At 65.6% G+C, this 27,184-nt stretch overlaps 1 protein-coding gene across 2 annotated transcripts; it reads left to right on the top strand.

Annotated features, from left to right (window-relative positions):
* TTYH3 (tweety family member 3) lies at nt 1-27,179 on the top strand. Of its 2 annotated transcripts, none has more exons than XM_057528553.1 (14): nt 1-363; nt 13,924-14,093; nt 14,297-14,408; nt 14,552-14,772; nt 15,070-15,165; nt 15,330-15,402; nt 15,675-15,750; nt 16,853-16,908; nt 17,654-17,746; nt 18,409-18,501; nt 18,877-19,013; nt 20,692-20,865; nt 21,502-21,577; nt 22,280-22,397. In XM_057528553.1, the coding sequence occupies exons 1-14, from the start codon at nt 241-243 to the stop codon at nt 22,346-22,348; spliced, it is 1,569 nt and encodes a 522-aa protein (XP_057384536.1). In that variant the 5' UTR covers nt 1-240; the 3' UTR covers nt 22,349-22,397. The 2 variants fall into 2 exon arrangements, with proteins under 2 accessions (XP_057384536.1, XP_057384535.1); XM_057528552.1 differs by lacking the exon at nt 22,280-22,397 and adding an exon at nt 24,025-27,179 and having other exon boundaries at nt 2-363.
* Nucleotides 27,180-27,184: the final 5 nt, after the last annotated feature.

The following is a 27,184-nucleotide window of genomic DNA, read 5'->3' as shown; positions in this document are numbered from 1 at the left end:
CGGCGGCGGCGGCGGCAGCGGCGGCGAACAAAGAGGCGGCGGGCGCGGGCGGCCGACCGGAGCCGAGCGCAGCCGAGCCGGGCCGAGCCGGGCCGAGCCGGGCCGAGCCGGGCCGGGCCGGACCCAGGAGCGCGCGGGCGATGCGGGAGGCCAGGCCGGGGTCGGCGGGCCCCTGATCCCTGCGCCCCAGGCCAGCCAGGGAGCCCCGCGGCGGCCGCGCGCTCCAGCCGCCGGCCCGCCATGGCCGGGGTCAGCTACGCGGCGCCCTGGTGGGTGAGCCTCCTGCACCGGCTGCCCCACTTCGACCTGCACTGGGAGACCACCAGCAGCCAGTTCCGGCCCGAGGACACCGACTACCAGCAGGTGACGCGGGCCCCCTGGGTCGGGGGTCAGATCTCGGGTCACGGCCCCTCCATTCCGAGGGTCACGGCCCCCCTCCCTGCGGGTCACGATCCCCCTTCCCAGGGTCACGGCCCCCTCTTTCTTCAAGGTCTAAAGACTCCCTATCCCCCGCCGACGGTCACGGCCCCCTCCTCCGCCGTGGGTCCTGAGCCCCCCTCCCTGAGGGTCATGGTCCCCTCCTTCTTGAGGGCCTAAAGGCTCCCCACCCTCCATGGAGGATTATGGCCCACTCCTCCTCGTGGGTCACAGCACCCGTTCTTCTGGAGAGCCTCCTGCTGGGTCACAGGTCTCACCTGCTTGAGAGTCTAAGGATCCCCCCGCCCCCCCAATCCCCCATGGAGGGTCCACAGCCCTTCAGATTCTAGCCTTCTCTTCCGGAGCCACTAAGAGCCTCCCTTCTGGGGTTAGGAGGAGCCACCTCCTTGCCCTCCATGGAGACCCCTCTGCCAGCTGTCAGTGCCTGCTAAGGCCCCTGACCAGGGGCGGCCTGGGGGTGTTGCCAGGCAGAGCTCCCTACCCAGAGGACCCAAGGCCCTGAGACTACAGCCGATGCCTGAGAACATTGGGTGAAGCCAGGTGGGGATTCCTTACCCCTCACCCCCAGCCGGGGAATCCCACTCACTGCCAAGCTTTTGGTGGGTGAGTGGTCTGGGTAGATGCCAGCCCTCCCTGGCTGGCAATGACCCCGTGCTGGGCGGCCAAGCTGTGGGATGTACACACAGTGCCTGCCCAGAGACCCGGCTGCCTGTAGTCCTGAGGGAGGGAGGGAGGCCTGGCCCCAGGGACGCCAGATTGGCCTCAGTCTGGAAGGCTGGAAAGGGGCTGCGCCTGGGCAGAGCTGGGGGGTGGCACGGACCCTTCGCAGCCCTCTCCCCGAGTAACCAGACTGTACCAGTGGAGCCCTAGGTCTGGGGTCATGCCAAGCCCAAGCGCCACCCCTGCCACTGAGCCACTGCTGTTTGAGTGCAGGGCAGGGGACCCGGCTGTGGACATTTCCTTCCTGCCTGGGGATCCGGATTCCACACACCCAGTGACTGGGGCGCCTGGTCACCCAGAACACCTCTGAGTTCCTCTTTGGTGATGAATACAGAGCTCCAGGGTGGGGTGGGAACGACTTTGCTCGTAAGATGGCCTGGGAGTCCGGTATCCGTGGACCGTGTCACCCCTCTCCAGTTCAGAGCTCTTTCCTCTTTGGTCTCCCTTGTCCAGAGGTGGAGAACCGGAAGCACCCCAGCTCTGCAGGGCAGCCTGCCGCCCCAGCCTCAGTGTTCACGTGGTGCCCGGTCCCCCAGCCCTGCTGATCTGTCTCTAAGCAGACTAGAGAGGGGCCTAGGGATTGGCCCATGCACACCCAGGGACAGCAGGATTCTTATAAAACCGGATGCCCGTGTTCTAGAAGCCCAGCCCTGGGGGGCTGACCAGTGTGAGGGCAACACCACTCCTCCGTGCACCCCAGGAACTTCACCCGGGGTGGCTCTGCCACACCTGTCCCTGGGGCCCTGCTTCCACAGAACAGGACAATGTACCTTACTTTAGCAAGTTCTCTGCCACTTGTCAGTTCTGAAGCCCCAGGGGTACCCGGGGTGTCTGTGACCCACGTGGAGCTTTCCTGCTGGCCCGTGGGCTGCCACCTGCCCATGCTGCCCACCATGGTTGAACTGGCTGCCATCCCTCCTGCCCTCCGAGGCGCCCGGACATGCGGTGGGAAGTGAGCGAGGGGCCAATGCCTGCGGCCCCTGCGACCCGTGGAGGCGTCAGGAGTGGTGGCCAGGCCCCTCTCCGCTGAGCCCGGCCTCCCGCAGGGCCCTTTGCTCCTGAGAGGGCCCTGGTTTCTGCCGCGGGGGAGGTTCTGACTCACCCTCTCTCCTCCTCTCCCCGCGGAGCAGAATTAGCCGCTGAATAATTCACGGTGTGGAAAGCAGCCTGGCTCTGTCCCCCGCCACCTCGCTGCTGGCCCAGGGCTGTGGAGCTAGCCGGACCTGGGAGCCGTCCTGCCCCTGCCCTCCTGTGCTGGTGCTTTGGGGCAAGCACTTGACCTCTCTGAGCCTTCACTGCCTCATTCCTGAATCTGGGCTGGTGCGCCTTCTTTGCAGGGCTGGTAGGGAGGTGAGGGCCCCGTGCTCCTGCTCTGTGTTGGGTGTGCAGCCCAAAGAGCTCCCTTTCTGGGTGGGTGGGCGATGGTTTGGCGTGGGCCCTGGCCTAGGGCCTCTTCCTGCCTCCCCTGGGGGAGCATTCCTAGCTGTGGGGGGATGGCCGCCCTCACCCCGCTGGTGGGTGGTGGACCCCGTATCCTCCCGATTTGGGGCACCCCTCTTGGCCTGGGAGCCTGTCTGTGTCTGGCACCCACCTGGGCTGCAGGGGCCTAGCAGTCTTCTCCCCCAGTGTGGGCTGGGCCCAGCTGGGGAGGGGCTTCTGCTTCCCAGGCCGCCCAGGGGAAAGGCGAGGCCTGATGCAGGAGTAGAGGGGTGGTATGGCCGGGGAGACCAGCTGTTGACCTTCGCTGTTTCCTGCCCCCACCACCCACTGCTGGGACCCCGGTGAAACCCACTGGAAACCCCATGGGCCAGACCCTGTTTGGGGGTGCTGTTTGGGGCTATCACTAGCCTTTTCTCACACAAATCTGGAAGATGAGGACAGTCGTCTCCATTGTACAGATTAGCAAACTGAGGCTTAAAGAGGAGATTGGCTGAGAATCACATAGCGAGTGGGTGGTAGGGCCGGAATCCTGCTTCAGGCCCCTTGCCTCTGCCCCCCAGGAGCCAGAGTCAGCCTTGGGGGACAGGGGCTTCCTGAGTCCCCGACGGCTGGCCCCCTGCAGGGGATGTGACTGAGGGATTAGGTGCTGTTGGAGGCTGTTCTGTGGGCCCTCAGAGCCCTGGCCGGCCCTATGCTAGGGACTTGGAGCCTCTGCAAGACCAAGGATCGGGTTTTGCATCCTAAAGGCTTGTGATTTCTCTTGGCTCCGTATTCCTGAGGCCTCCACCCTGGAGAGGAGGGGCTCCCTGGCCGTGACTTCTGTCTCCTGGGGGATCATGCTGTTTGCTGAATCGACAGACTGCAGGAGGGTGCTGCTGCAGGTTCTGTGGGGCCTGATGGGATCTGCGGGCTGGCAGGTGCTGGAAGGGGCAGAAGGCTTCTGGGGTCTGCTCTGTGCCGCCCCACCCCCGCACCTGCCTGCCTGGCTGCCAGCCTGGCTCCCCCGGGACTGGGCTATTGCCAGCGTGCCAGGAGCTCCCCAAACCTGGGGCAGCTGACGGCGGGATGCTCGCTTTACAGGGGAGGGGGCGCAGGCCCAGAGGAGGGAGGAGACTCCCTGGTGGTGGCAGAGCCTGTGACCTGATGTGGCTTGAGGCCAATCTGTCCTCCATGGTGAAGGTCAGGGCTGTCATGGCTGCAGGCGGGGGGTGGGGGAGAGTCTCAGAGCCCTCTCCGCAGACCGGAGTGCGGGTGCCTGGCGTGGGGTGCCCAGCCTGGGCTCGAGTTCTGTAGCTTCCCACTTGTGTGACCTTGGGTGGGTCCATCCACCTCTCTGGGCTTCACCTGGGGGGGGATCTGCCCCCTTAACTCCTACCAGCCCTTCCCGACTCCCCCCTCCCAAGCCTCCCACACCCCTGGTGTCCTGAGGCAGAGGTCACACTCACTCTCTGCCCTCAGTCTCTCTCGTTGTTGCTCACTGTCTCCACCAGTTAAGGGGAGACTGGAAGCTGTGAGCTGGAGAACAGTACAGCCTGGTATGGTGGTGCTGTGATCAGGTCAGGACTAGGCCTGCGGAAGTCCAACAGTCAGGGACGGCTTCTTGTAGGAGGCGCTACCTTGCCTGCCGTGGAGGCGGCGAGCCAGGCTGTGAACGACCGGAAGGTGAGGACCTGCCTGGAGCTTGGCGTGCAGTGGACACACCAGCTCACCTTCCACGTCAGCCCAGTGTGTGGGGCCCGTTTCCCATTAAAGCCCTGAGTGCTCGGATGTTCCCATCGAGACCCTAAAGATAAGACCGAGGTGGCTGTGCAGAGACCTTGTGGAAGAGGGTTCTAGGCAGTGGGAACTGCCCATGCAAAGGCCCTGAGGCAGAGAGAAGCCTGGGCCTCAGCCCAAAATAAGGGAGTCCCTCTGGTCTGAACACGATGCCTCAGAGCTGGGGAGTGCTCTGTGCCCGGGGTTGTGTGAGGCCAGCCTGGAAGGCCACTTAGGCAGGACCCACAGGAGCCAGTAGTCTCCTAGCAGAGACCACAGCGCCCGGGTTTAACGCTGTGACTCAAGCAGGGTCAGCGTGTGCCTGTGAGTGAGGCTGGCTCCGTTGGCACCATCTCCACAATCAGGAGGAAATTCACTCTGGTTAAAAACAGCATTTATCGCCTCTCTTCTGGTTTATGAAAGTAAGAAACATTCATGGAACACTTGGAAAATAGGAAAGAGTGTGGGGACAGGAAAAAAAAGTCCCTCTTGCTGGAGTCTGTCCATGTGCTTATACCCGGGGAGGGGTGCCACCTAAGACTAGAATTTGTCACCTGCTTTTCAACATCATGTCTTTTGGACCATGTCCTTGGTCCATGGTTCTTGGTGCTTGCCCAGCATCCCACGACACCAGTCAGGATTCTAGGGCTCCAAGTGACAGAAACGTGCCAAACGTAACGGAGCACACCGAGGGGCTGCGTGGAAGCTTCTAGAGCACGCCCTGCATGGACAGCAGCTGTGAGGGTGCAGCGGGGGCAGGGAAGCCCCCGCTGGGCGAAATCAACTTTGTCAGTTTCGCTCTTAGCCAGCGTCCGGGCGCTGGGGAGAACCGACTGTCACGTGGCCCTTCGGCTGGGAGGTGAGGCTGCTGGCCGCCTCTGCCACCAGGTCTGCACCCGCTGAGGGGCAGGTGTTGGGGCCAAACTCTCGCCTGGCGCTGGTGCGGGCTCTGCGCCGCCAGGCGCCATCTTTGGGCCTTTCTGGGGCTCCTGGTTTTCTCGGGTCTGAAGATGCGGTGACCAGCTCTGTCCCCAGCACGGTACTGCCCTGCCTGGGGGACAAAACAGCTGGGAGGGCTCCTGTTTTGGCTCTGACCAGGGGCTCTTGGTCAGGCTCTGGGCTGGGTGCTCTGTGGCTCTGACCCCCAAGCTGCAGCTGCTCTAGCGAAGAGGCTCATGGCGTTTGTTTTGTAAGCTGTTTGTTTCTGGGAAGCCAAACAGCAACACTACAGAAGTGAAACTGAGGCCCCTGGCCAGCCAGCGTCAGTGGGCTGGGAGGCACGGACAGGCTCCAGCTCCAGCCCAGCGCTGCCCTGCCTGCGGCCACAGCCCCTGTGCGCTTTCCGAGTCTGGTCCCCCCAGCAGGTGCTAGTGCAGGAAGGCTCAGAGGGTGTTGGGACCAGACCCCCACTGGCCAAGGCGGCTCTGCTGAGTCCTTGGCTGGCGAGGAAGAACCGAATCTGCAGCCCAGGGCCTGGATCACAGAGAGAGAAAGTGCCCCACGTGGCCCCCGAAGAACTGGGGCACGTGACAGAGGGCGGGTGCAGCAGGCCCCAGGAGCGCTTGGCTGTGCCCATTGCTGCCTCCTGGGATCTGCAGGGAGCCCACCCTAAGCCCTGGGCCGGGCCGGGACACACACGGCCCCCAGGCGGCCCTCAGGGGCTTCGCAGGATCTTGCGGGGGGTGAGGACCAGGCCCCCGGTCGGGTTGCTGCAGCTCAGCGTGGCGAGGCTCTCGTGGCACACACCGGGCGGGCACTGTCGCCCAGAGTGGGGAGCCGCCCGCTGCCAGAGGTGGGGGGTACTCTGCAGAGGACCCCCGTGGCTAAGGTCCCAGGCCTGCCCGGGGGTCCCTGCTGCAGAGGGGATGCAGATGCCCCAGAACTGGGTCTGCCGTCTGCCCTGCTGGACTCCTGAGGGGCCCATGCACCGTGGACACCTGCTGAGGCAGCGGGTGCCCTTCGTGCCACGGACGGGGCTGTTGGAGGCTGCAACGGGCCTCCAGGCCTCCAGCCCAGCGTCAGGGGCAGGACAGGGCCCGCGCCCGGTGCCAGCTGGCCCTGAGGCTGCTCTGCTTCTTGTCCAGAGTCGGGGCAGGCGCCCGGTGTGCCCTCAGGGAGCAGGGCCAGGGGAGGGTTGAGCGACTTCCTGGGCTGGGCCTGGCGGAGCTGAGGGGTGCCGGGGTGTGCACGTGGGCTGGGCGGGCTGCCGGGGGGGCACTGCCCCCCACTCAGGGCCTGGGCTCTTCATGTGCCGCTGGGCTCCTGCACACACGCAGGCTGCAGCCCCCGCTTGGCGCGCCCCTCCCCCTCCTGGGAGGCGGCAACTGAGGCTGGGTCCCCTCAGAGGGGCAGGTGGGCTATCTGAACGGTAGGTGTGCCAAGGGCGCTTGGTTTTGTCCGCAGCACGCTCTAGGGCCAGGCGTGTCCTGTGTTGGCCGAGGGCACGGGGTGAGGCCGGGCTGCCCAAAGCCTGAGTGGCCCCTTGCTTCTGCCCCTGAGAAGAGCGCCAGGCGCGGTGCCACTCTGCCCGGCTCCCCGGCTCCCCGGCTCCGGCCCCGTGCGCCCTGGGCTGGGTTCCTGACCGTGGCGAGGGGCCCTCCAGACTGCTGACCCCCGAGTCGGGTTGGGCTGTGCCCCCGGGTGGAGACGAGCCCCGGGCTGGGCTCTGGTCTGGATGATGACGTGACCGCCCGTCTGGTAGCTCCTGGCTACATCTGAGGTCTGTCGCGTGCGCCCGTGGGGGCGGCGGGGGGAGAGGCGCTTGCAGACAGGCTGGTGAAGAGCAGAGTTTTCTGGGTGTCATGCTGGGAGACGTGTTAGGGCACCGGGACCGAAATAGACACGCTCGCGGCTTCGAGGGCCGCGCCGGCGTCTCGTTCTCTGGTGTCTGCTCCCTCCGCCAGCAGGCGGGGCGCGGGCGGCGGGAGAGCGGGGCCTCGGTGTCCTTCCACGTGGCCCACAAGCCTGGAGGGCAGCAGGGAGTGCTGGGCCTGGGGGGTGACCCACCAGAGCTTCTCTCTGGGGCTTCACCCAAGTCCCGCCTCGCTGGGCCTGTGTCCCGGTGATTCCTGGCGGGGCAGGGCGGGGTGTGCCCGTGAGGATGTGAGGCGCAGCTGGAGCGTGTCCGTGTGCAGCCTGGTGGCCTGGACCTAGGACCTCAGGGCGAGGGGACTTGGACAGACAGCTGGGCCCCTCCCGGGCTCCTGCATGCTGGCTGCTGGCTGTGCTTTCTCCAGGCATGGCCACGAGCTCACCATCATGGAATTCGTGAAACCCAAGCCTGGCTCGGTGGAAAATCTGTTCTTAATTTCTGGCCAGCATCTGGGAACCACAGCCAAGTACGCTCGGGTGGGGAGCAGCGGCTGCACAACCGGCTCAGCTCCGCGGCCCTCAGCGCCCAGCCAGCCTGGCCCAGGAGGTGAGGGGCCTCTTCTGGAACTTTCCTCAGGAGGCCTGTGCTGGCTCACACCCTGTCTCCATTACTCAAGTGTGGGGGCCCTGGGTGTCCCTTCTGGCCCCAGGCCCCTGCCCTGGAGGATGGGTGCCACCCCTGCCCTGGGTGGTCTGGGGACCAACAAGGCCGTGTGTGTAACTTGGCTACAGTGGGCGCTGAGGCAGAGGGCCGGCGCTAGGGGAGGGGGCAGTGCCACGTGGGGTGCGTCCTTCCCAGCGGGAGACCCCAGACGTAGGAGCTGTGGCAGCAGCTCAGCCTGGTGCCCCTCCCCTTTCCTCTCCCAGGCCCAGGGCTCCAGCCAGGACATCTCTGGGTTCCTAGAGGGTGCCTTGGGGTGTGGGACCCTGCCAGCCTCCTGGACGCCCCGACCTGGTCTCTTCCTCTGGAGAAGGGCCTTTGGCAGCCCCAGGGCTGGGGTGGGCAAGCCCCAGAGGCACTGGAGGGGTCCATGGCTCCCCCCTTCCCACTCCACCCCTGTCTACTGGAGCCCCCGCTCCGCTGTCAGGGACTGCAGACTCAGGCCTGACCCCTGCCTTGGTCACAGCTGCCGGGGCCCCCCAGGACGCAGGTCTGCAGCCTGGACCTGGAGCTGGGCCCTCACTCACACTGTCCCTCTCTGGGAGCGCTCTCCCCACACCTCTCCATGCCCTGCTGGCACCCACCGACCCTGCGATGGCAGTTTAGGGCACCCCCTGAAGCTTCTGCACCCCTCCCCCGATCTCCCTGGTTCCCACAGTCTGTGCTTCCAGGCCTGCACTGCTGGGGTCTTGGGAGATGCCAGCCCACCAGGAGCTGTGTCTGCGGGTCCCATGCCCTCCCGTGCCCAGGGCCAGGCCTGGCACTGAGTATGGACACCGTGTGTGCTAATGGCCCTCGGTCTGGGGCCAGCTCCGGGCCGGAGGCCCTGTGCGTGGTGAATCCGGCCTGCTACTCCAGAGAGGCCGGTGTGACCAACATGAGGACACAGGAGTGCAAGCTGGTGAGGTCCCAGGTCCCTGGTGGAATTTGGACTTGCCGCCTCTTTGGAGCCTTGCTCTTTACCAGCTGGCCAGGCCACCACCCCCGGAGAGTTGGTACGGGGGGAGGGGGGCAGGGCCCGAGTGGCGGGGGGCAGCCCTTCTCCGGGGGCTCCCGCTCTGGCAGACACACAGCCCTCCCGAGTCCCTCTCATCCGCCCGGCAGCGGTGGGACCTCAGGCTGCGGTCACGCCCCCGGGCTGGGATCCCGGCCCCACCCCACTAGCACGTGACCTGGAGGAAGGGCCCGATCTCCCGGAGCCTACCCAAGTCACCCCTGGACTGCTGGTCCCAAGTCCCCCTGCCAGCGCCGGCGCCTGGGTGCACGTGATTTCCCACAAGGAGGCCCGCCACTGGGACGGCCGGGTGGCGGGAAGCGGCCTCTGGCGCTGTGCTTGGGGCAGCCATAGGCCCAGACTTCCCATCAGAACCTCCGTGAGGGTGTCCCGGTGGGGCGGTGTCTCCCCAGCCTGGCCGTGGGCTTGTGGTGGCCCGCAGAGGGGCTGAGTGGACAGGCCAGCTCTCGGGGTCACTTGCTAATGGCACGGCAGCGGCTCTGCCGGGAGGGGTGCGTGTTCAGCAGGCAGTGTGTCCGTGGTTCTGATGTGCTCCCCGCGTGTGGCGTGCTCCCTCGCAGGCTTCCATGCCACGTGCTGCCAGGACGCCTAGCTGGAGCTGCCTGTGCAGGTGACACGTGGAGGTGCTGCCCCAGGGTCATGCGTGGCCCTGCCGGCCTGGTGGCCTGGGGCCTCCTGGTGCAGCCCGAGCCGGCGCTGTGTGGTGCGCGTACCCGTGCGTTGACAGCCCACATCTGGGCTGGGCCGAAGGAGCGGAGCGGGCGGAGCGGGCCAGCAGCAGGTCGTGGAGGGGACGGGCCTGCAGCCTCGTGCCGTCTCACGCTGTGGCGTCCCCGCTGCGATGGGGCTGAGCCTCTGCTGCTCGGGCTTTCATCAGTAAGATGTGGTGACACACCATGGCCCTCCCCTTACAGGGCCGGCTGGATAACCCCCTTGTAGCCGGACTGCCGGCAAGTCTGAGGCTGAGCTGGGTACCGCCCACCCTGTTGGGACCACCCACCTGCACAGGGAGCCCGCTGAGGCTCACACAGAGACCACCTCTGCCCTCGGGCCCCTGTCCCTCGTCCCCTCGCTGGGGCTGGCAGGACCTGCTGGAGGCCAGGGACTTGTTGGGTCCCCTGCTAGGCCTCCGATGTGGGCCTGGGCCTGAACTGGACGGAGTGAGGCTTCAGACCCTGAGCTCTGGCTCATCAGGTGTTTCCAGAGCCGGTGGGGACTTTGGGGGCCTTAGGGCCTGGGGGGAGCGCGTGGACACAGGGCCGGGCCGGGGCCTCCTCAGTGGTACATTCCACGGCAGGGGCTGCAGGGCCTTGGGAAGGGTGGGGTGGTCTAGGGCTGAGAAACAGCGGCCGTGGGGCCGGGGGGGGGGGTGGACAGGGCCCCCCAGCCCAGCGCACGTGTGTCCACGCTGAGTCCTCACGGCGCAGCGCTTGAGGCGCGCTCAGGGGGCAGGCGGCCAGCGCTGTGGCCCGCGGTCGGGATACGGGCCCCAGCGCCTTGTCTCGCCTGACTGAGTGCTGACGTCACTTCCATCACAGACGGAAAATTCCATTTGGTCAGAGCCCAGATGCTGATCAAACATTTCCCATTCAGAAGGGACGCCAGGCTGTTGAAAGGGAAGGCGGGGCCGCCACGGGAATGCCAGGGGAAGGCTGTTCTCTGGACCAGGGCAGAGGTCAGGCCAGGCCCCCCGGGCCCCTGGGCGGGAGGAAGCAGCTGCCCGCTGCCGTGCGCCCCCGGCCTGGCTCCTGCCCCCACGTGGGCTCTGCTGGTCTGCAGCAGTGGGCTGGGACCCTGTGTCATCCAGGAGGAGGGTGCTGTCACCTCTCCAGGGGGCTGAGTGAGGCTGTCCTGGTGTAGGCCCCGCAGCCTGCCTTCTGGGGCTGTGCCAGGGGCCACGAGCAGCCCAGTGGGGTCCAGGTTTAAGGCTGGCCCCGTCCAGGAGGAAGCCGTCCTGCCAGAGGGCAAGCTGCCCCAGCCTGTCAGAGCTTGGGGTGGGGGGCAGGGGCCCCGTGTTTCTGAGTGTCCACTGTGGGCCAGGCCTCAGGGCCAGAGGGGGCACCGCCCCAGCTACATTGATGAGCTCAGCGAGGCCTTTCCAGCGCCCCCTAGGGGAGGTGTGGGCAGACAGACCCAGCGCTTAAATGGTGGAAACAGGGCCCTGTCCTCACAGTCAGGAAGGGCGTTCTGGAGCTGGGCAGACAGAACAGGAGGGGAGGGGGCGGAACCCCAGCTGCCTGGACGCCTGGCTTCCTGTGTGTTGGGCTAAAGGGGTGACATATAGCACATGGATCTCTGCCTGTCCTTGCCTTCAGGGAAGCCTCTGGAAGTCACTCTCCTGCCCTCAGGTACCCCTCCCGGAGGAGCCCCGGGACACACTCTCACCCTCAAGGCCCTGGACCTGGGGCTCCCCGGCGCTGGGCCTGCCTTGCCCCTGCCCGTCACTTGTTCAGCCCGTGAGGCAGGGGTGGGACGGGAGGCTCCTCCCCCAGGGCTGTGACTTTCAGGGCCCCCAGGCAGGTGGCCGTGCCTGTGCGTGAGGCTGCCCTCAGCTTGCTGACGCCTCTCTCCGCTCCCCGTTGCTGGCAGGGGTCCGATGCCCAGGTGCTTGGGAACCCCTCCCCGCCTGCCCCCCCCCCCCCCCCCGCCGAGACCGCAGAGCTTCCAGCCACAGGCTGCTGTTGGCGCTGCTGCTGGGAGCTCAGCGGCGGCAGCTTCACGTGCATGTGCGTGAGCGTCAGGATGTGTGTGTGAGTGTACGTGTGTGGGTGTGAGTGAGCATGTGAACACGTATGGGCATGAATACGCGTGTGTGGGCGTGAACGTGCACACGCTCACTTTGTCCGTGAGCAATCTGGACTCCCCTGCAGCAGCTGGGACACCGGCTCCCTGTCTCCAGCCCACCCGGCTGCGTGGGTAGAGCTGGCCTGGGAGAGGCACCCCGAGGGCTCCCCACGGAGGCACTGTTCTAAGTCTTCACGGGTATTAGCTCATTTCATCTCACAGCAGCCCTGCTAGGTAAGGGAGTGACGCCACTGGCCCTGTTCTATACGCGGGGAAACTGAGGCACAGGGCCACTGACTCACGGTCACATCCTAGAACCAGGCAAAGCCGCGTTCGAACCCCAGCCCTCTGGTTCCCCTCGAGACCAGCCGCCCCTCGGCTGGGCAGGAGCCACTCCCCCACACACCTGTCCGGCAGCAGGCGGTTCTCGGCCTCCTGGTGGCGACACCCGGGGTGTCCCTCCCCTCGACCTCTGCTCCTGGGGGACTGGGCACCAGCAGGGACTGCAGCATCGCCATAAGCCGGCCCTTTTCCCACGTGACAGCTGGGAGGGACTGGGAAATGTCACATTCCCAGAAGAGGAAGCAGGGCCTGCGGGAGATGCACCGGCTCTCACGTGGCAGAGCTGGGAGCAGGCCAGGGGCCTCCCACGGCTGGCTGAAAAGAGCTACTGACAGGTTTCTGGGTTCGTGTTTTAATTATAAAGGTAGTACGGTTCGTGGTTTAGAAAAAAAAGATAACCATAAAAGGAAAAAAGAAAAAAAAAGAACCCAACAGCAAAAAACAAACCAAATCAAAGCTGTAGGAGATCCAAGTGCGCCTGCCGGGTGCCCAGGCCTGGCACAGCGCCTTCTGGGCACTGGCAGCTGCGGTGGCCTCTGCCCAGCGCGCTCTCCCCTGACCTGCTGGGTGAGGATGTACCCTTGCAGACTTGCCCTGCTACTCCTGCCTGTTCTGCTTTTTCTGTTCTTCATGGCCCGGCTCACGTCCGGCAGGCCCCAGCCCCTGCCTCCTGCACCAGCCTGGCAGCCCCGAGGACGGGGGCTGTGCCTGTTGGGTGCCTGCCAGGCCCTGGCACCTGACGCGTTTCCCAGACGAGCGGTGAGCCCAGCTGTGCCCCACCCCGGCCTTGCCCCAGGTGCTAGGATCCTGCTTGGCCAGTGACGCTTATCTTACCTTCGTCCTCTCATCTGGTGCACGGGACTGGGTCGTCCTGGCGCCACCCGGGCGGTGGTCTAGGCCCGCGAGCTCTTTGACGAGCCCCGATGACCGTGTGAGCCCTGGCCTCGTGCGCCGCCAGGCTGGGTGGACTCAGGGCCCCAGCGTGGGTGCCGCCTGCCCTGGGCCCGATTCCCTGGCTCCCTCACCCCAAGAGGGGTTTCCTTGAGGGGGTGCGTGTAGACGCACTGATTTCAGCATCAGCTCCAAGCAAGCTGTGTTCCGCACGTGGGGGCGGGTGGGGGGGGGATCAGGCAGGAGAGGAGGTGGCGCGAGGTGGGTGGGGTGGGCCTGCCGGCCTGAGGACCGTGGTAGGCGGGCTCCGGCTGGGGGGGGAGGGGCAGCGGTTGCTGCCAGCGCACGGCCGAGCTGGGGCTGACGGACAGGCTCGCAGAGCCTGGGGGCCAGGCTGATGAATCGGGGCTCGTTGCTGGTGGAGATGTTCAGGCAGGCGTGTGGCGTGGTCTGACTGAGGATTTAGGGGCGCAGCCTGCAGGCGGGGGCGGCAGGGGTCCATCCACCCTTTGCCGCTGACCCGCGCGGAAGGGAGCGGCAGGGCCTGCGGCCGCTGTGCTTGGTCTCCGGCTCGTGCGTGTGAGGGCAGAGCCCACGAGGCGGTGCTGTTCCTCGCACCCTGGTGTTTGCTGTGGGGGGGCGGGGCTTGTGGCCGACACTAGGCCCCTTAAGGTGAGTCCCCTCCCCCACGACTGGCGCCTGTCCCTCTGACGTCCCTTGATTTCCACCGGAGACCCCCTGCTGTGGCCTGGCTGGTGTCCCTGTGTGACCTTGGACAACCTCCCTCTCTCCCCCACCCCGCCCCGCCACTGGCCTCGGAGTCCCCTCTGTGATGCGAGCACCCTGGGACCCTGACGAGGTGTGCTCTGGAGCCAGCACCCTGGGCCCGCTCCCTTCCCCCACCCAGCTGGTGGGCCAGGGAGGCCAGGTCCTGTCAGACCCTCCTGCCTGTGCAGAGCCAGGGCGGGGGTCCACACCTCCAGCACCACTTCCCAACCTCCCTTAGGCGCTGCTGCTGCTGGGGGCGGCCGCGCTGGCCTGCCTCGCCCTGGACCTCCTCTTCCTGCTCGTCTACTCCTTCTGGCTGTGCTGCCGGCGGCGCAAGAGCGAGGAGCACCTGGACGCCGACTGCTGCTGCACCGCCTGGTGCGTCATCATCGCCACTCTGGTCTGCAGGTGAGCGCGCGGGGCGGGCCGGGTGGGGGCGTGGCCAGCGAGAGGCGGGGCCAGACTGGGAGGGGCGGGCAGGATGGAGGGGTGACTGGGCCGAGAGGGAGAGGGGCCGGGTGGACCGGCCGGGGGCGGGGGCGGGGCAACTGGGGGCGGAGCGGGCCGGGGCTCCCAGGCCTGTGCCCTCAGGCGGCCCCGCCCTGTCCCAGCGCCGGTATCGCCGTGGGGTTCTACGGCAACGGGGAGACCAGTGACGGCATCCATCGGGCCACCTACTCGCTCCGCCACGCCAACCGCACGGTGGCGGGGGTCCAGGACCGCGTGAGTGGCCGCATGGGAGGGGGCCTCCCTTCCTGCCCCTAAACCGCGTGTGTGCGCGTGTGCCCCAGTGTGTGGGAGCGAGGCATGGGCGTGTGTGGGAGCCGGCCCGTGCCCCGGCTCACGCCACCCCGAACCTGGCGCAGGTGTGGGACACCGCAGCTGCCCTGAACCGCTCGGCGGAGCCCAGCTTGCAGAGCCTGGAACGGCAGCTGGCCGCCCGGCCAGAGCCCCTGCGGGCGGTCCAGCGGCTGCAGGGCCTGCTCGAAACGCTGCTGGGCTACACGGCTGCCATCCCATTTTGGAGGAACCCAGCCGTGTCTCTGGAGGCGCTGGCCGAGCAAGTGGACCTCTATGACTGGTACAGGTGCGGCCCTCTTTCCTGCCTGCCCCGCTCGGTTCCCACTAGTCTCTATGGGCCAGTCGGCGCCCAGCTCCCAGTGCCTGAGGTCTTTTGGGGCGAGGGGCTGGGGCCACTGGTGGTCACTGTGGCAGGAGTCCCCCATGGGGACGTACGTTACAAGAATGAGGGCAGTCTCCATATCCCAGGACTGCCTGTGGGTGCTCCTCTGGGCTGCTTGCCTGGCTCTGCCCCAGCACCCCCTTTCTCCTGCCCTGGGATTGGGCCCCCTATGCCCGGCCCATGTGTACGCTGTGCCCCCAGGTGGCTTGGCTACTTGGGCCTGCTGCTGCTCGACGTGGCCATCTGCCTCCTGGTACTGGTCGGCCTCATCCGCAGCTCCAAGGGGATCCTGGTCGGGTGAGTCTGTGGGCCCTCGGGGCAGGGGGAGGGGGTGGGGCACCTGCAGCGCCATGTCCCCTGAGTCAGCCCTGTCCCACTCTCCTGTCTGCGGGTCCAGCCTGGCGTGGGGTGCAGCCCTCACCCCGGCCTGGAGGGTGCTGACTGACTCTCTTTGCCCCAAGGGTCTGCCTGCTGGGGGTCCTGGCCCTGATCATCAGCTGGGGCGCACTGGGCTTGGAGCTGGCCGTGTCTGTGGTAGGTGATGGAGAGGACAGGTGATCCCCGTCTGCTGGCCAAGCACGGGGGGAGGGGTGGGGGATGCCGCACTCATCGCCCCTCCCCTCTTCCCCTGGGGACCTGTCACGGGCACACAGCACGTCAGTCCCCGCCGCCCGCAGACTCACGCCACCTTCCTGAGCCAAACGCAGACCCTGGGGGGCCAGGCTCCGCCCCTGAGAGCTGAGGGGTCCGGGGCGGGGGGGCGCCCAGCTCAGTCATCCCATCCTCCTTGCCGGCACCCACCCCAGGGCTCCAGCGACTTCTGCGTGGACCCCGACACCTACGTGACCAGGATGGTGGAGGAGCGCTCAGTGCTGAGCGGGGGTGAGTCTGCAGTTGTGTCCCAGCAGTCCCAGCCACACGTGAGCGCCAGCTCCTGCCTGCGGGGCCACAGGCCATCTGGGTCAGGCCTTGTGCTGGCTCTGTTGACAGGGGGCGAAAGCCAAGTGTGGGGCGTTCTTAAGTTTCCGACATAAGTTCCGTAGGAACCCAGATCTTGGCGGCCAAGTATGGGTGCGGCGCGGAGAGGCTGCCCTGGGCCGTGATGGACCTTACTCCTGGCCCCCATCGTGCGCTGGATCCCAGAGAGCCGCCAAGAAGGGACCCGAGAGCACAGGGCAGGGTGGTGGGGGGGGCGGGTGTTAGGCAGTTGGGGTCCAAGTCTTCTTCCCCAGCTCTGGCTGGGCTTGAATCTCTTAGGTTTTCAAAATCAGAATTATAAGTGAATCCCCATCTCTGAACGTTGGACGCTGAATCAACACCTGTTTTAATGGGAATGTGCAGGCCACCTGCACGCCCCGGCTTCGTGCCCCCTCTTTGGGGTGACGTTCTGGCCTAAGAACTGTTCTGCCCAAACTGGCCTGGGAGCAGATGCCCGCCCAGGTGACCTCTGACTCCTTGCCCACCCCCAGTGCCCTGTCTGCTGCTCCCCAGGGAGGGGAGATATGAGGCTGCCCCCCAAGAGAGAATTGTGCACCTTTCAGGGACATGGCTCAGAGCAGAAGGGCCTGGGCCCTGCCCCCAGGCTCCCTGGAGACCATGTCCCCCCTCACACCTGCACGCTCACAGATACAGACAGGTGCACACGTGTGAATGCACACACACATATGCAGACATGTGCACATAGACACCCATGTGTGCAGACATACACGTGTTCACAGATATACCTACACACACGACATGCAGACACAGCCGTACATATGCAGATAGGTGCGCGCACACGTACACGTGCACACGTGCAGATACGTGCATACACATAAAAAATATATACAAGCAAGCACACGTATGTTCAGCATACACGCAGGTGTGGAGACACCCATACACACATATACACAGACACGCACGTGTAGATACACGTCACATGCAGACGCACACATGCACACGCGGACGGCTGGAGTGGCTCAGCCGCCCTGACCTCTCTCCACAGACATCCTTCAGTACTACCTGGCCTGCTCGCCCCGCGCCGCCAACCCCTTCCAGCAGGTGAGAGCTCAGCTGCTCCGGCCCCGCAGAGCGTCTGGTCCCCTGGCCCCTGCCCCCAGGTGCCCACAGACTACGAGGCCCACTCTCACACCTCGTCAGGCCCCTGGGGCCCCAGGAGCTGTCGGGAGGCAGTTGGGCGAACGCCACGTTGGCATTACTAACTGCCCCCGGGGTTACCACCCTGAGAGCCTCAGCACAAGCCTCTTGGGGTGGCCTGCTTAATGCCCCCGAACCCCTGGACTCCTTTCATTTCTCAGGCTGCCCCAGCCACCCCTGTCGGGCAAAGCCGATTGTGTGGCGGGTGTGGGAGGGGCCCAGGGATGCGCTGTGGAAGCAGGGGTCCCGTGCCTGCTCCGTGGAGTAAGTGGCTGGATGTTGTCACGATGCAATTTGAAGGGAAGCCGTGTAGCGCACTGCCTGTCATTCCACGTAACTGTGTGGCCCTCCGGGGTCCTCAGGACTGTTTATCTGCTCTAAAGACGCTGTATTTTCACTGTGTTGCCTCTGGGGTGTGTGGTCATCCGGGGGGCCAGGGAAAGGTGTCCCCCAGGCCCGCAGAGCAGACTGCCAGGCACAGCCATCCCACCCCACCCCACGAGCTCGTGGCCTCACCGGCTGGACGCCCCTTGGGCCGGCAGAGGCCGAAGGCACTGGAGCTGGCGTGCGCGTGTGTGGGCGGGGACCTCGGGGAGGGGGAGACGGCTGCCCCGCCCCCGCTGGGATCAGCCGGCCTCTCTGTGAGCAGAAGCTGTCGGGCAGCCACAAGGCTCTGGTGGAGATGCAGGACGTGGTGGCGGAGCTCCTGAAGAGCGTCCCGCGGGAGCAGCCGGCCGCCAAGGTGAGGCGTTGTGGGTGTGGCCTGTGGAGCCAGCGGGATTCCTCTTCTCATCACGAAAGGGAGGTGGGGTGCAGACGCTGCTCAGGCTGCCTCCCGGGGGACCCTGCTGGGGGGTCTGGCCCTCTCTCCCACCTGCCATCCTTCCCTTCACGTCCCCGAGGATTTTGGGTAGGTTTTATAATGCAGACACACACACACACGCGCGCGCACACACACATGCACACACACACACACACACACTATAGGACCAGTCTCACTCTGCACATAGTATCTTGGACAATGTTTTGTCCCTTAAGATATTCTGAAAATTTCCATTGTCTTAAACTGTTCCTTAAAACGTGACTTTTAAAAGAACCAGGCCCGTTGTCAGGGGACACGTGGGCGTTTGCTGTCTCCCCCGTTGCAGTGAAGGCCCCGCCCCGGCGGCCGCGTTGGGCAGGCGCTGTGCGTCCCGTTCTCCTCGCCGTCCTCCTCACGTCCTCAGCAGCCCCCTGAGACCACGGCACAGACGTGGGGGTCCCCCTTTCTCAAAGCCAGGGCCTGTGCTGGGACTGTGGGGGTCAAGGTCTCGGCGGCAGGGTGTGGGGTGGAGGGAAGCCTGTGGCTGGTTCAGGACCCTTTCCGGAACGTTGTGCTGACCTTGCGTGGTCCACGCCCTCCAGGACCCCCTGCTCCGTGTCCAGGAGGTGCTGAATGGCACGGAGGTGAACCTGCAGCACCTCACCGCCTTGGTGGACTGCCGCAGCCTGCACCTGGTGAGAGCCATCTCCTAGAGCCGGCCCGTGGCTGGGCAGGCGCGGGGAGCAGCTAGGAGCAGAGTGGGGGGAGGGGCAGCAGCTAGGGGAGGGGTGGGGGAGGGGAGCAGCTAAGAGGGGGAGGGGAGCAGCTGGGGGAGGGCAGGGGGAGGGGGAACAGCTAGGAGGGGGAGGGGAGCAGCTAGGTGGGGGAGGGGAGCAGCTGGGGAGGGGCGGGGGAGGGGGAGGGGGAGCAGTCGCAGGGCCTCTGCCCAGCCTCCAGTCGGGGGCGGTGCAGGCTGCTGGGGGCTCCCTGTGCGCACTCCATCTCACCTTGTGCTTCCCCGTCTCTCTCTCGGTGTCTGTGTCCCCGTCCCCATCCCCGCCTGCCCTCAGGACTACATGCAGGCCCTCACAGGCTTCTGCTATGATGGTGTCGAGGGCCTCATCTACCTGGCTCTCTTCTCCTTTGTCACAGCCCTCATGTTCAGCTCCATCGTCTGCAGTGTCCCACACACCTGGCAGCAGAAGAGGTGAGGGGCTCAGGGAGGTCCTGGAACCTGCCCCAGGCCACACAGCACCGGGGGCTGTGCCTTCTGGACACCCCATGTCGTAGCCAAGAGACAGGGACGAAGGCCTCCTCACCTCTTGACACTCCCGGGGCCTCTGTAGCAACAGCCCAGAGGCGCTCCCGGTCCAGGCGACACTCTCGAGTCCGGAGCAGGCAGGGAGAACCGGGTCCCCTGCCTGCTGGTGCTGACTCTGTGCCCACAGCCCTCCCCACTTCTGACTGGCTGGGCTCAGGATGTCTCATCCGTCCCCCCACCCCTGGGTGCAGGTGTGCAGTGCTGTTGAGGGGGGAGACCAGCTGACTGGGGGACTCAGAGCTTCCGCAGGGAGTGCCCCACATGGCCCTGGCCTCCATGGCCCCCTCAGCTGGGTGACCAGGATGGCAGCTACCTCCCATGGGCCACTGTGTCTATATTTGAAATGGTGGTCCTGGTGGCCCCTGCCTCAGTCTCCCCAGTCAGTACTGGATTGAATGGTACATGGGTATGCCAGGCCCGCCTTCCTTGAGCCCCTGTGGTGTGTCTCCCACACCCACCACTTCCCCTCCCATTTGGACTGTGGCTGTTTCTTGGTGGCCCAGCTTGTTTGGCAAGTAGCCCGGCTCAGATCTCTTCCTTTTGTCTGGACTTCTACTCTGTTATTTTCTGTTGGGATGTGTTGCTGCTAGCGGTGGCAGTAATGGCGACGATGATGCTAGTCACGGTGGTGGTGGAGGTGGTGGAGGTGATACGGTGATTGTGATGCTGGAGATGGTGAGAATGGTCATGACAGTGGTACTCATGGGAGTGGTGATGGGGGCGGTAGTAAAGATGGCAGCTGTAGGGGAGTCGCTAAGAGCACATCCCTGGAACCTCATGGCCTGGATTCAGATCCCAGCTGTACCCTTGCTTATTGGGTGACCATAGGCAAGTCACTTAACCACTCTGGGCCTCAGTCTCCCTGCCTGTAGGATGGGGGTTAGAAGAGTACATCCTCTTGGCGTGACGTGAACACTAGATGAACCACTGCATGCAAGCGCTCGGCCCTGGGCTTGGCTGGGAATTGGCACTTGGCCAGTTGCTGCTGCAGCCCCACCTGTCTCACTGCGAGGAGCACGGCGAAGGGACCCTCTGCTCCAGGCCACCCAGCCGGTGGTGGGGAGGTGGGACGTGAGCCCAGGCCTGGCTGGCCTGTACCCTCACCACCAGGCAGCCAGTCCCAAGTCCCATCCAGACCAGGCAGCGTGTGAGGCACCACACACCAGAGCACCAGAGGCCTGGCCTCGCCCTGCAGCAGCCGGGGTGGCATGGAGGGCAGGGAGCCAGAGGGCAGCAGAGTCCGGGGGACCGGGCTCAGGCCCCCCAGGGGCGGGCTGGGACGGCAGAGCCCAAGAGCACCCTGCTTTCCAGGCACCTGGCCCTCTGTGCTCCCCCAGGAGGGGCCCTGTCCCTTCTTTTTGGTAGACAGTCGGTGTCCGTGTGTGCAGGCTGAGGTGCAGGTTCCCTGGTGTCCCCGGGTGACTTACCCACCGTCCTGTGGTGGGTAGGTGACAGAACCAGGATTGGAACCAGCTGTGTCTGCACAAGAGCCGACCCCCTGTTGGGTCTCGTGGCTGGCTGCCTCACGTCAGGGCCTGAACCTGTGCTGGGTCCGTCCCTGCAGGGGCCCGGATGAGGATGGGGAGGAGGAGGCCGCCCCAGGGCCGAGGCAGGCACACGACAGCCTCTACCGCGTCCACATGCCCAGCTTGTACAGCTGCGGCAGCAGCTATGGCAGCGAGACCAGCATCCCGGCCGCGGCACACACTGTCAGCAACGCCCCGGTCACCGAGTACATGTGAGTGAGTCGTGCTGGGAGCGGGCGGGGCAGCCCAGGTTGGGACGGCAGACCCGAGCCCTGGGATAGGCTGCCTGGGACTCAGTGTGGCCGGCAGGCACGGCTGCCGTGGCTTGGAGTGGGGGTGCAGCCCCACTGCAGGGAGCAGGGACTTGAGCTGCTGCAGAGGGGAGGGGATGGGGCCTTGGATGGCGGAGGGGGTGGGGCCTTGGATGGCGGAGGGGGTGGGGCCTTGGATGGCGGAGGGGCCTCCCCGGGGGCTGTCCGGGCTCTGGGTGGGCTTGGCTTGCTGCTCCCACATGCCTGGGTCGAGGCCACAGGGAGGCCACTCTGTCAGATGGAGGGTCTGTGTTTCGTGCGGGGAATGACGTTGCCAAGGGCCCTGGGCCTGGCCACGTGGTGGGCAGGCAGCCAGCGGGGCCGGGCTGAGGCTGGCAGGTGGCCAGCATGGGCCGGCTCGGAGCCCTTCACTGTGTGCCGGGTTCCCGGGAGCCCAGGCCCGTGCTGGCGGGCAGTATGCAGAGTGCTGGGGAAGATGCATGGGGTCCTCCTAGCTCCAGAATGGGCCCTGTTGGCCCAGGGCTGGGACTGCCATGGCCAGTGGTCACTCACAGCCCCCTCTTCCTCTCACCTCAGGAGCCAGAATGCCAATTTCCAGAATCCCCGCTGTGAGAACACCCCTCTCATTGGGCGCGAGTCCCCGCCGCCTTCAGTAAGTCTTGGGGCCGGAGGGTGGGTAGGGGCCCCGCCCCGCCGCCTCGTGTCTGCTGTGGCCTTCACAGGCAGTGCAGGCCCTGCAGGCGGCCCCGAGCCTTCAGTGCCAGGGCTGAGGGTGGATCCCAGCCAGGGCTCTCAGGCAGGCATCTGGCCTGTGTAGATGGGGCTGGGTGAGCTCACAAGCCCCTGCGAGGGCCCTTGCATCTCTTCCCACCCCAGCCCTGCTTCCTCTTCTTTTCCTCCCTCAACTTCCTGGACTCAACCCAGGTCTCGTCTCCTGGCTCTTCCATCTGTGCCTGGTGTCCCCTCTGGTCCTGGGAATGAGACACAGAAAAGGAGACAGGGTGGGAAAGGAGCTTGTAGAGAGGCTGGGGCCCCTGGAGGGCTTCCTGGAGGTGGTGGGCCTCAAGGAACAGGGCTAGAGAGGCTGAGGGTCACCTTGCTTCAGAAATACCCGCCCGCATGTGGGGCGGCCCCATCGTGCCCTGCAGCACAGAGCCGGCCTGGGGTTCCCTGGCCTCGAACCTGGCCCTGGCCCAGGCTGTGCGAGTTCTCAGGCCGTGTCATGCTCGGGCCACCCTCCTGTCGGCACTCTGGTCTGCACCCAAGGCCTGCTGTGGGCCGGCCCTCACCCTGGCGTTGAGGCCACACTCTCTCTCTCTTTTTCCTGCACTCCTCCCACCCCGGGCCCTCTTAGCACTATCTGGCTGCCCTGGACTCTGGCGGCCACACGGGCTGGCAGTTTAAGCCCATGAACAGTGCCTGAACGCTGTGGTGGCTGTGTCCTCAGAGTGACAGGTACTGACCCACCTGGGTCCCCTGCCCTGCACCGCCTGCGCACCCACACCTCCGTGCCTCACACCCTTTGCTCACTGCTAGCCCATCGCCAGTGCTGGCTCGTCGGACAGGTCCCGGCGCTGTCTCGGCTCAGCGCTCACGGGGCCAGCTTGGGGCAGTGCAGGTGGGTGGGCTTTGCGGCCCCTAGCCCAGCCACAGAGACCCTGGCCCTGGGCTGTCACCCTCACATCAGGGGCAGTGAGCCCCTGCACAGAGCCCCCTCTTCACCCCTGGCCCAGCTGCAGCTGGCCACTGCCCATCTGTCACCTCCCAGCGAGTCTGCCACCCAAACCCGTGTGCGCGTGCAGCCTGTGCCTGGCGCCCTGGGGTGCGCCAGCAGGCCCGGCCCTCGAAGGGCCGCCCCACGTGTCTGGAAGTGCACACAGGTGTGTGCAGAGGGGCACGCAAGCCGCTGCGGCCCTCCCTCACTCCGCGCCGCACGCCTCCTCGGGCTTGCCAGGGGTCTGGGCTGCTGCCCACCGTCCCCCGCCCCGTGCTGCATGTCCCTGGAGTGACATGGCTCCCAGTGCCCGCTCGTCCTTCTCCCAGGTCGCCTTTGTGGCCGCTGACGGGCGCTCGCAGCCTTCTCCCTTTCAGGAGGCCTGGGGGGGGGGCTCTCGGGGCCCAGGGGAGATCGTCTGTCCTGATCTGCACACTGTGGTGGGTGGCCTCGGGTTCGGAGCCCCCAGGGATTGCTGGGGGCTTGTGGCTGCGGGGTCAGCCTGCCAGGCTCCTTCCCACTGGCAACCCTTGGCACGTGCCTTGGCTTTTGTCTCCCGGATGGGCGTGTGGCCCCTTGCACATTGCTTGGTTTTAGCACACGTCTCTTCCACGTGTGTTCATTGTGAGCACACGTGCACATGCATGTGTATCAAGTGAGGCCTTCATGCTTCAGGTTGGACAAGAGTGGCCGAGATGTGCTGGCTGTCCCCGTCCCCAGCTGCCTTTGTCCCTGCGTCCGTGACCCACAAGGAACCCCCAGTTTGGTTCCCATCTGAGTGGGTGGCAGCGTCACCCCAGCCTGAGGGGCCTTTGTGGCTTCGGGGTCCCTGGGGTGACGGGGCAGAGCAGCTGTGGAGTTTCCTCACTCCTGTGACCTGTGGTGCCTGCTGCTCTGGGCCCTTGGGGACTGTCTGTGCCTTGGACACAGCCCGAGCCCACACACTCCTTCTGGCCGCGCAGCCGGGATCCCGCAGTGGGGGGAGGAGGCATGTCGGGTGCAGTGGGGAGCCTCCAAGCTCTGGTTCTTGCTGCGGGCACAGTGCTGCCTGGCCTAATGCCACATGCCCAAGTCGGGAGCAGGCGCTGCTGTGCTCATCTCACTGGGAGAGGACGCTGGTCCCCGTCCTGAGCCTGGGGAGTGGGCGGCCAGACCTCTGCCCCCCTGGGGTTGTCACTGCCCCCAGCCCCGGCCAGGGCTCAGGAGTCCAGGCCCTGGACCAGCTGGCCCCTCCCAGAGCCCCTTCTCCCAGGGCTCTGTCAGCTGTGCCACTGTGTGGTCTGCCCCATCCCACCCCGGGGTGCTCCGGCTCACCCCATGGAGGCCCCTGCCCCGCTGTGCCAGTGCCCGCTGACCACCTGCCCCCTCCCCTTGTCTCCCTGCAGTACACTTCCAGCATGAGAGCCAAGTACCTCGCCACGAGCCAGCCTCGCCCCAACTCCAGCAGCAGCGGGCACTAGACCGCCCGACAGCCACCCGCCCCACGTGCCAATCGCCCCGCTCCTCCCCGTGCCAGCCTTGCTGCTTACACCCGCGGCTGCCTGCCGCACCCTCCGCACCTACCCCGGGCCTGCTGCCGGCGCCTCTGTGGCCACTCGCCCCTCTCCTCCCCTTCCTGCAGGGGCACGGAGATGCCTGGCAGGCTCCTGCTGGTGGCGACGCAGGGGCTCTGGGCCCGCACCCTCTCCTCGGGTCACACGCCTGGACACCTGAGGGTGCTGCTAGCGACACCCGGGCCCTCCTGGCCCCCAGCCCCACGCCCCTCTGCCTCCGAGGATTCGGGGATTTGCAGAGCCCTGCGCTGGGCCAGATGCGTCGTGCTGGTGCTGCCCCTGCGGACGCCTGCAGTCTCCTCGGCTGGCAGCCGCCCCGCCCCCCCTCCCCCAGCCCTGACGCTTCTGTGCCTCACCTCTTGGTTCATAGGCAGCACGCCGCTCCCCTGTGTGCTGGGCATCTGGAGGGACGGCCGTGCGGACCCACCCGCCTGCTTGTCTCCCACGTGTGGAGACCCCCTTGTGGCGCCTTCACGTGCCTCTGCAGCATCTATAACGCCTTCCTTCCCTCGCCCCCCACCCCACCCCAGGCTCTCTACGTCGGGTCCCCACTGTCTCTGCTTCCCTCCCAGCAGCGCTCTCTCCCTCAGCACCCACCCAGCCTGTGGCACCCCGCCCTCCCTGGCGGCAGGAGACAGCAGGTGCCATGCGGAGCCCAGGCTGCTCATCGAGTGCTGGCCGCCCTCTTGGTGCCAAGACCCCCTCCCCCACCCCAGAGACTTGACAGCTTCATCCGGGTCATTTTTTGCACTAACCACATTTGTCATCTCTAGGGCAGGCGGGGTGGCGGGCCGAGTGGCACCCCCTTTGCGGTTCCCTTTCCATCCAGGACAGGCACAGTGTCCCAGAGCCGGCTGGGGGGCTGGACCCGAGCTGGCTGTGAATGTGCCCTCGGCCCCTGCTGCCCCTCTTGGGACTAACCACTGACCTCACTCCAGCCTCCGAGAGAGAGCACCCCTGGCCAACCCAAAGCCCGCAAGTGTGACGCCGAGTCCAGGCCGGAGTTGAGTCCCAGGATAGCCGGCTGGGAGTCGGGCTGGAGAAGGTGTTTCTTCTCGTGGCGCTGCTGGGGGGTGTCGAAGACAGAGGCAGCCCAAGGGCCTGGAGACCCCTCCCTGGGCAGGCGCTGCGCCAGGGGACCGTGTCCTCAGGAATGAATGTCCCTTGGGCTGTAGGACTGAGGTCCCTGCGGCCTCAGTCTCTCTACCTGTGAAGTGGGAACAAGGCTTCCCTAAGGTGCTTTTGGCTTAGTGTACAATGTTTGCTGTGTTTCCTGCCGCAGATGGGGGTGCTACCCCCAAATCAAGTTGGGAAGTCCCCTGCCAGTCCCAGCCCTGCCCAGCCAGCCTGAAGCAAGAGAGGCCAGGTGCAGGCTCTGCCCTGTGTCAGTCCAGGGGCAGCAGAGGGCCACTTGGCAGCCACACGAGGGCCCAGGCCGGGGCAGACAGCAGCCGGCCCGGCAGTTTACAGACATGGGGGGCTCTTTCTCCCAGAGCGGCAGGGCACCCCTTCCCTAGGGTGGCCTGGAAGAGACCACCTTCCTCTGTGATCCCTTCTTTGTGCTGGTATCTGGGACCAAAAGCGTGGGTGGGCCTGGGACTAGGTCACGTCTCCCTTGCTCCTGCCCTGGATGGGGTTGGGGGAGTGAGTGGGGAAACACGGGGGTGCCCCAGGTGGGCCTAAGGGCCCGCAGCCTCGCATCTGAGCCCTTGCACACGGCCAAACCTCACTGAAAGGCACCTTGTGCTCCAGGCCCCCCGCTGTTCTGGACACGCACGCACGCACACACACACGCACGTGCCACAGCCCAACCGACCAGTTTTTCTCTGGGCTCCACCGCCTGGGCGGAGCATTCCTGCTCGGCCTCGGATCAGAGGGGAGGCGCCGGCTGTGCTGCCTAGGGCGCGCTCGGAAGCACAAAAGGCCGCCCGGCCCGCGGGGCCGCCGAAATGTGAATGTACATAGTGTGAGAGCCGGGCGCCGCGCACCTGCGCCGCTCGGGGCCCCTCCGTGCGTGCGTCGTGTGCGTGTCTGCCCGCCCATCTGTGACTCCGCCCAGTTCCTTCTACTCACTGAGGCGGAAGAAAGGAAAACGGAGGAGGTTAAAAGGGGTGCAAGACCAAGCCTCGGTCCTGGAGGGGGAGCACATCCCGCCCTTGGTTTTCTTTTTGCTCTTTAAGTTTTCAGGCCGTTTCCTAACCAGTCCCGTCCCGGTGACTTACCCGCATCTGCTCCCACCCCTGCACCTGTGGTTCTTGCCCCTCGCAGGCCCTGCAGCATCTTGGGCGGTGGTCCTCTACCACGTGGATGGGAGGGAGAGGCCCTGAGGCCCCTGACGAGCTAGGCGGGCAGGAGGGGTTTCAGTCCGGTCTCTCGCCGATGGGGCTCCTTGTGCAGATGCACGCTCCCCCCAGCTCCCCTGGCCTGGTGCGGTAGGGCCTGATGGGAAGCCCTGATCCTATATGCCCCTCCACACCCACCCCATCTCACTATGCAATCCCAGTCCAAGCTCCATTCCCTCCCTACCCCAGGACCCCCGCCCAGCCCGGGAGGGGTGCGTGGGTGGCAGCCCCAAATGGGGGACGAGCGGGGACCAGGGCCTCTTGTGCGGGCTTTTTTTTTTTTTTTTTTTTTAACCATAATGGTTGTGTGCCGCACCACTTTATATTTGTTACATATAATATATCTCTCAAAGTAATTTTGTTAAGACTCCCGCTCCCAGGTTTCTCTCCTGGCCCTTGCATCCCACCCACAAGGTGATTTAGCGTCCTGAGCGGGGAACTGAGGCCTGAACCGCTTGGCATTCTCCAACTTCCGTAGGGCCATGGCTGTATGTGCTGTCGCTGTGTTTCTGGGTTTTTCTGTTTGTTTTTGTTTTTTTAACTGGGTTTGGGGGTTGATTTTTATTTCTCTGGGGGCTTTATTTTTCTTGGCAAATACTAAAAATCTCGTCAATGTAATTTCTGTGGTTTCTATTCAGCTTGGGTTTCAT

This window comes from Balaenoptera acutorostrata, chromosome 15 (genome assembly GCF_949987535.1).
Source record: "Balaenoptera acutorostrata chromosome 15, mBalAcu1.1, whole genome shotgun sequence".
In the NCBI taxonomy this organism is placed as follows: domain Eukaryota; kingdom Metazoa; phylum Chordata; class Mammalia; order Artiodactyla; family Balaenopteridae; genus Balaenoptera; species Balaenoptera acutorostrata.
The sequence above is the reverse complement of the archived record's forward strand: the minus strand, read 5'-3'. Positions and strand labels throughout refer to the sequence as shown.

Coding starts and splice junctions, on each gene's coding strand:
- TTYH3 (XM_057528552.1), top strand. CDS start 241: ATGGCCGGGGTCAGCTACGCGGCGCCCTGGTGGGTGAGCCTCCTGCAC. Junction 364..13,923: donor AGGACACCGACTACCAGCAG/GTGACGCGGGCC, acceptor AACCTCCCTTAG/GCGCTGCTGCTGCTGGGGGC. Junction 20,866..21,501: donor GCCCCGGTCACCGAGTACAT/GTGAGTGAGTCG, acceptor CTCTCACCTCAG/GAGCCAGAATGCCAATTTCC.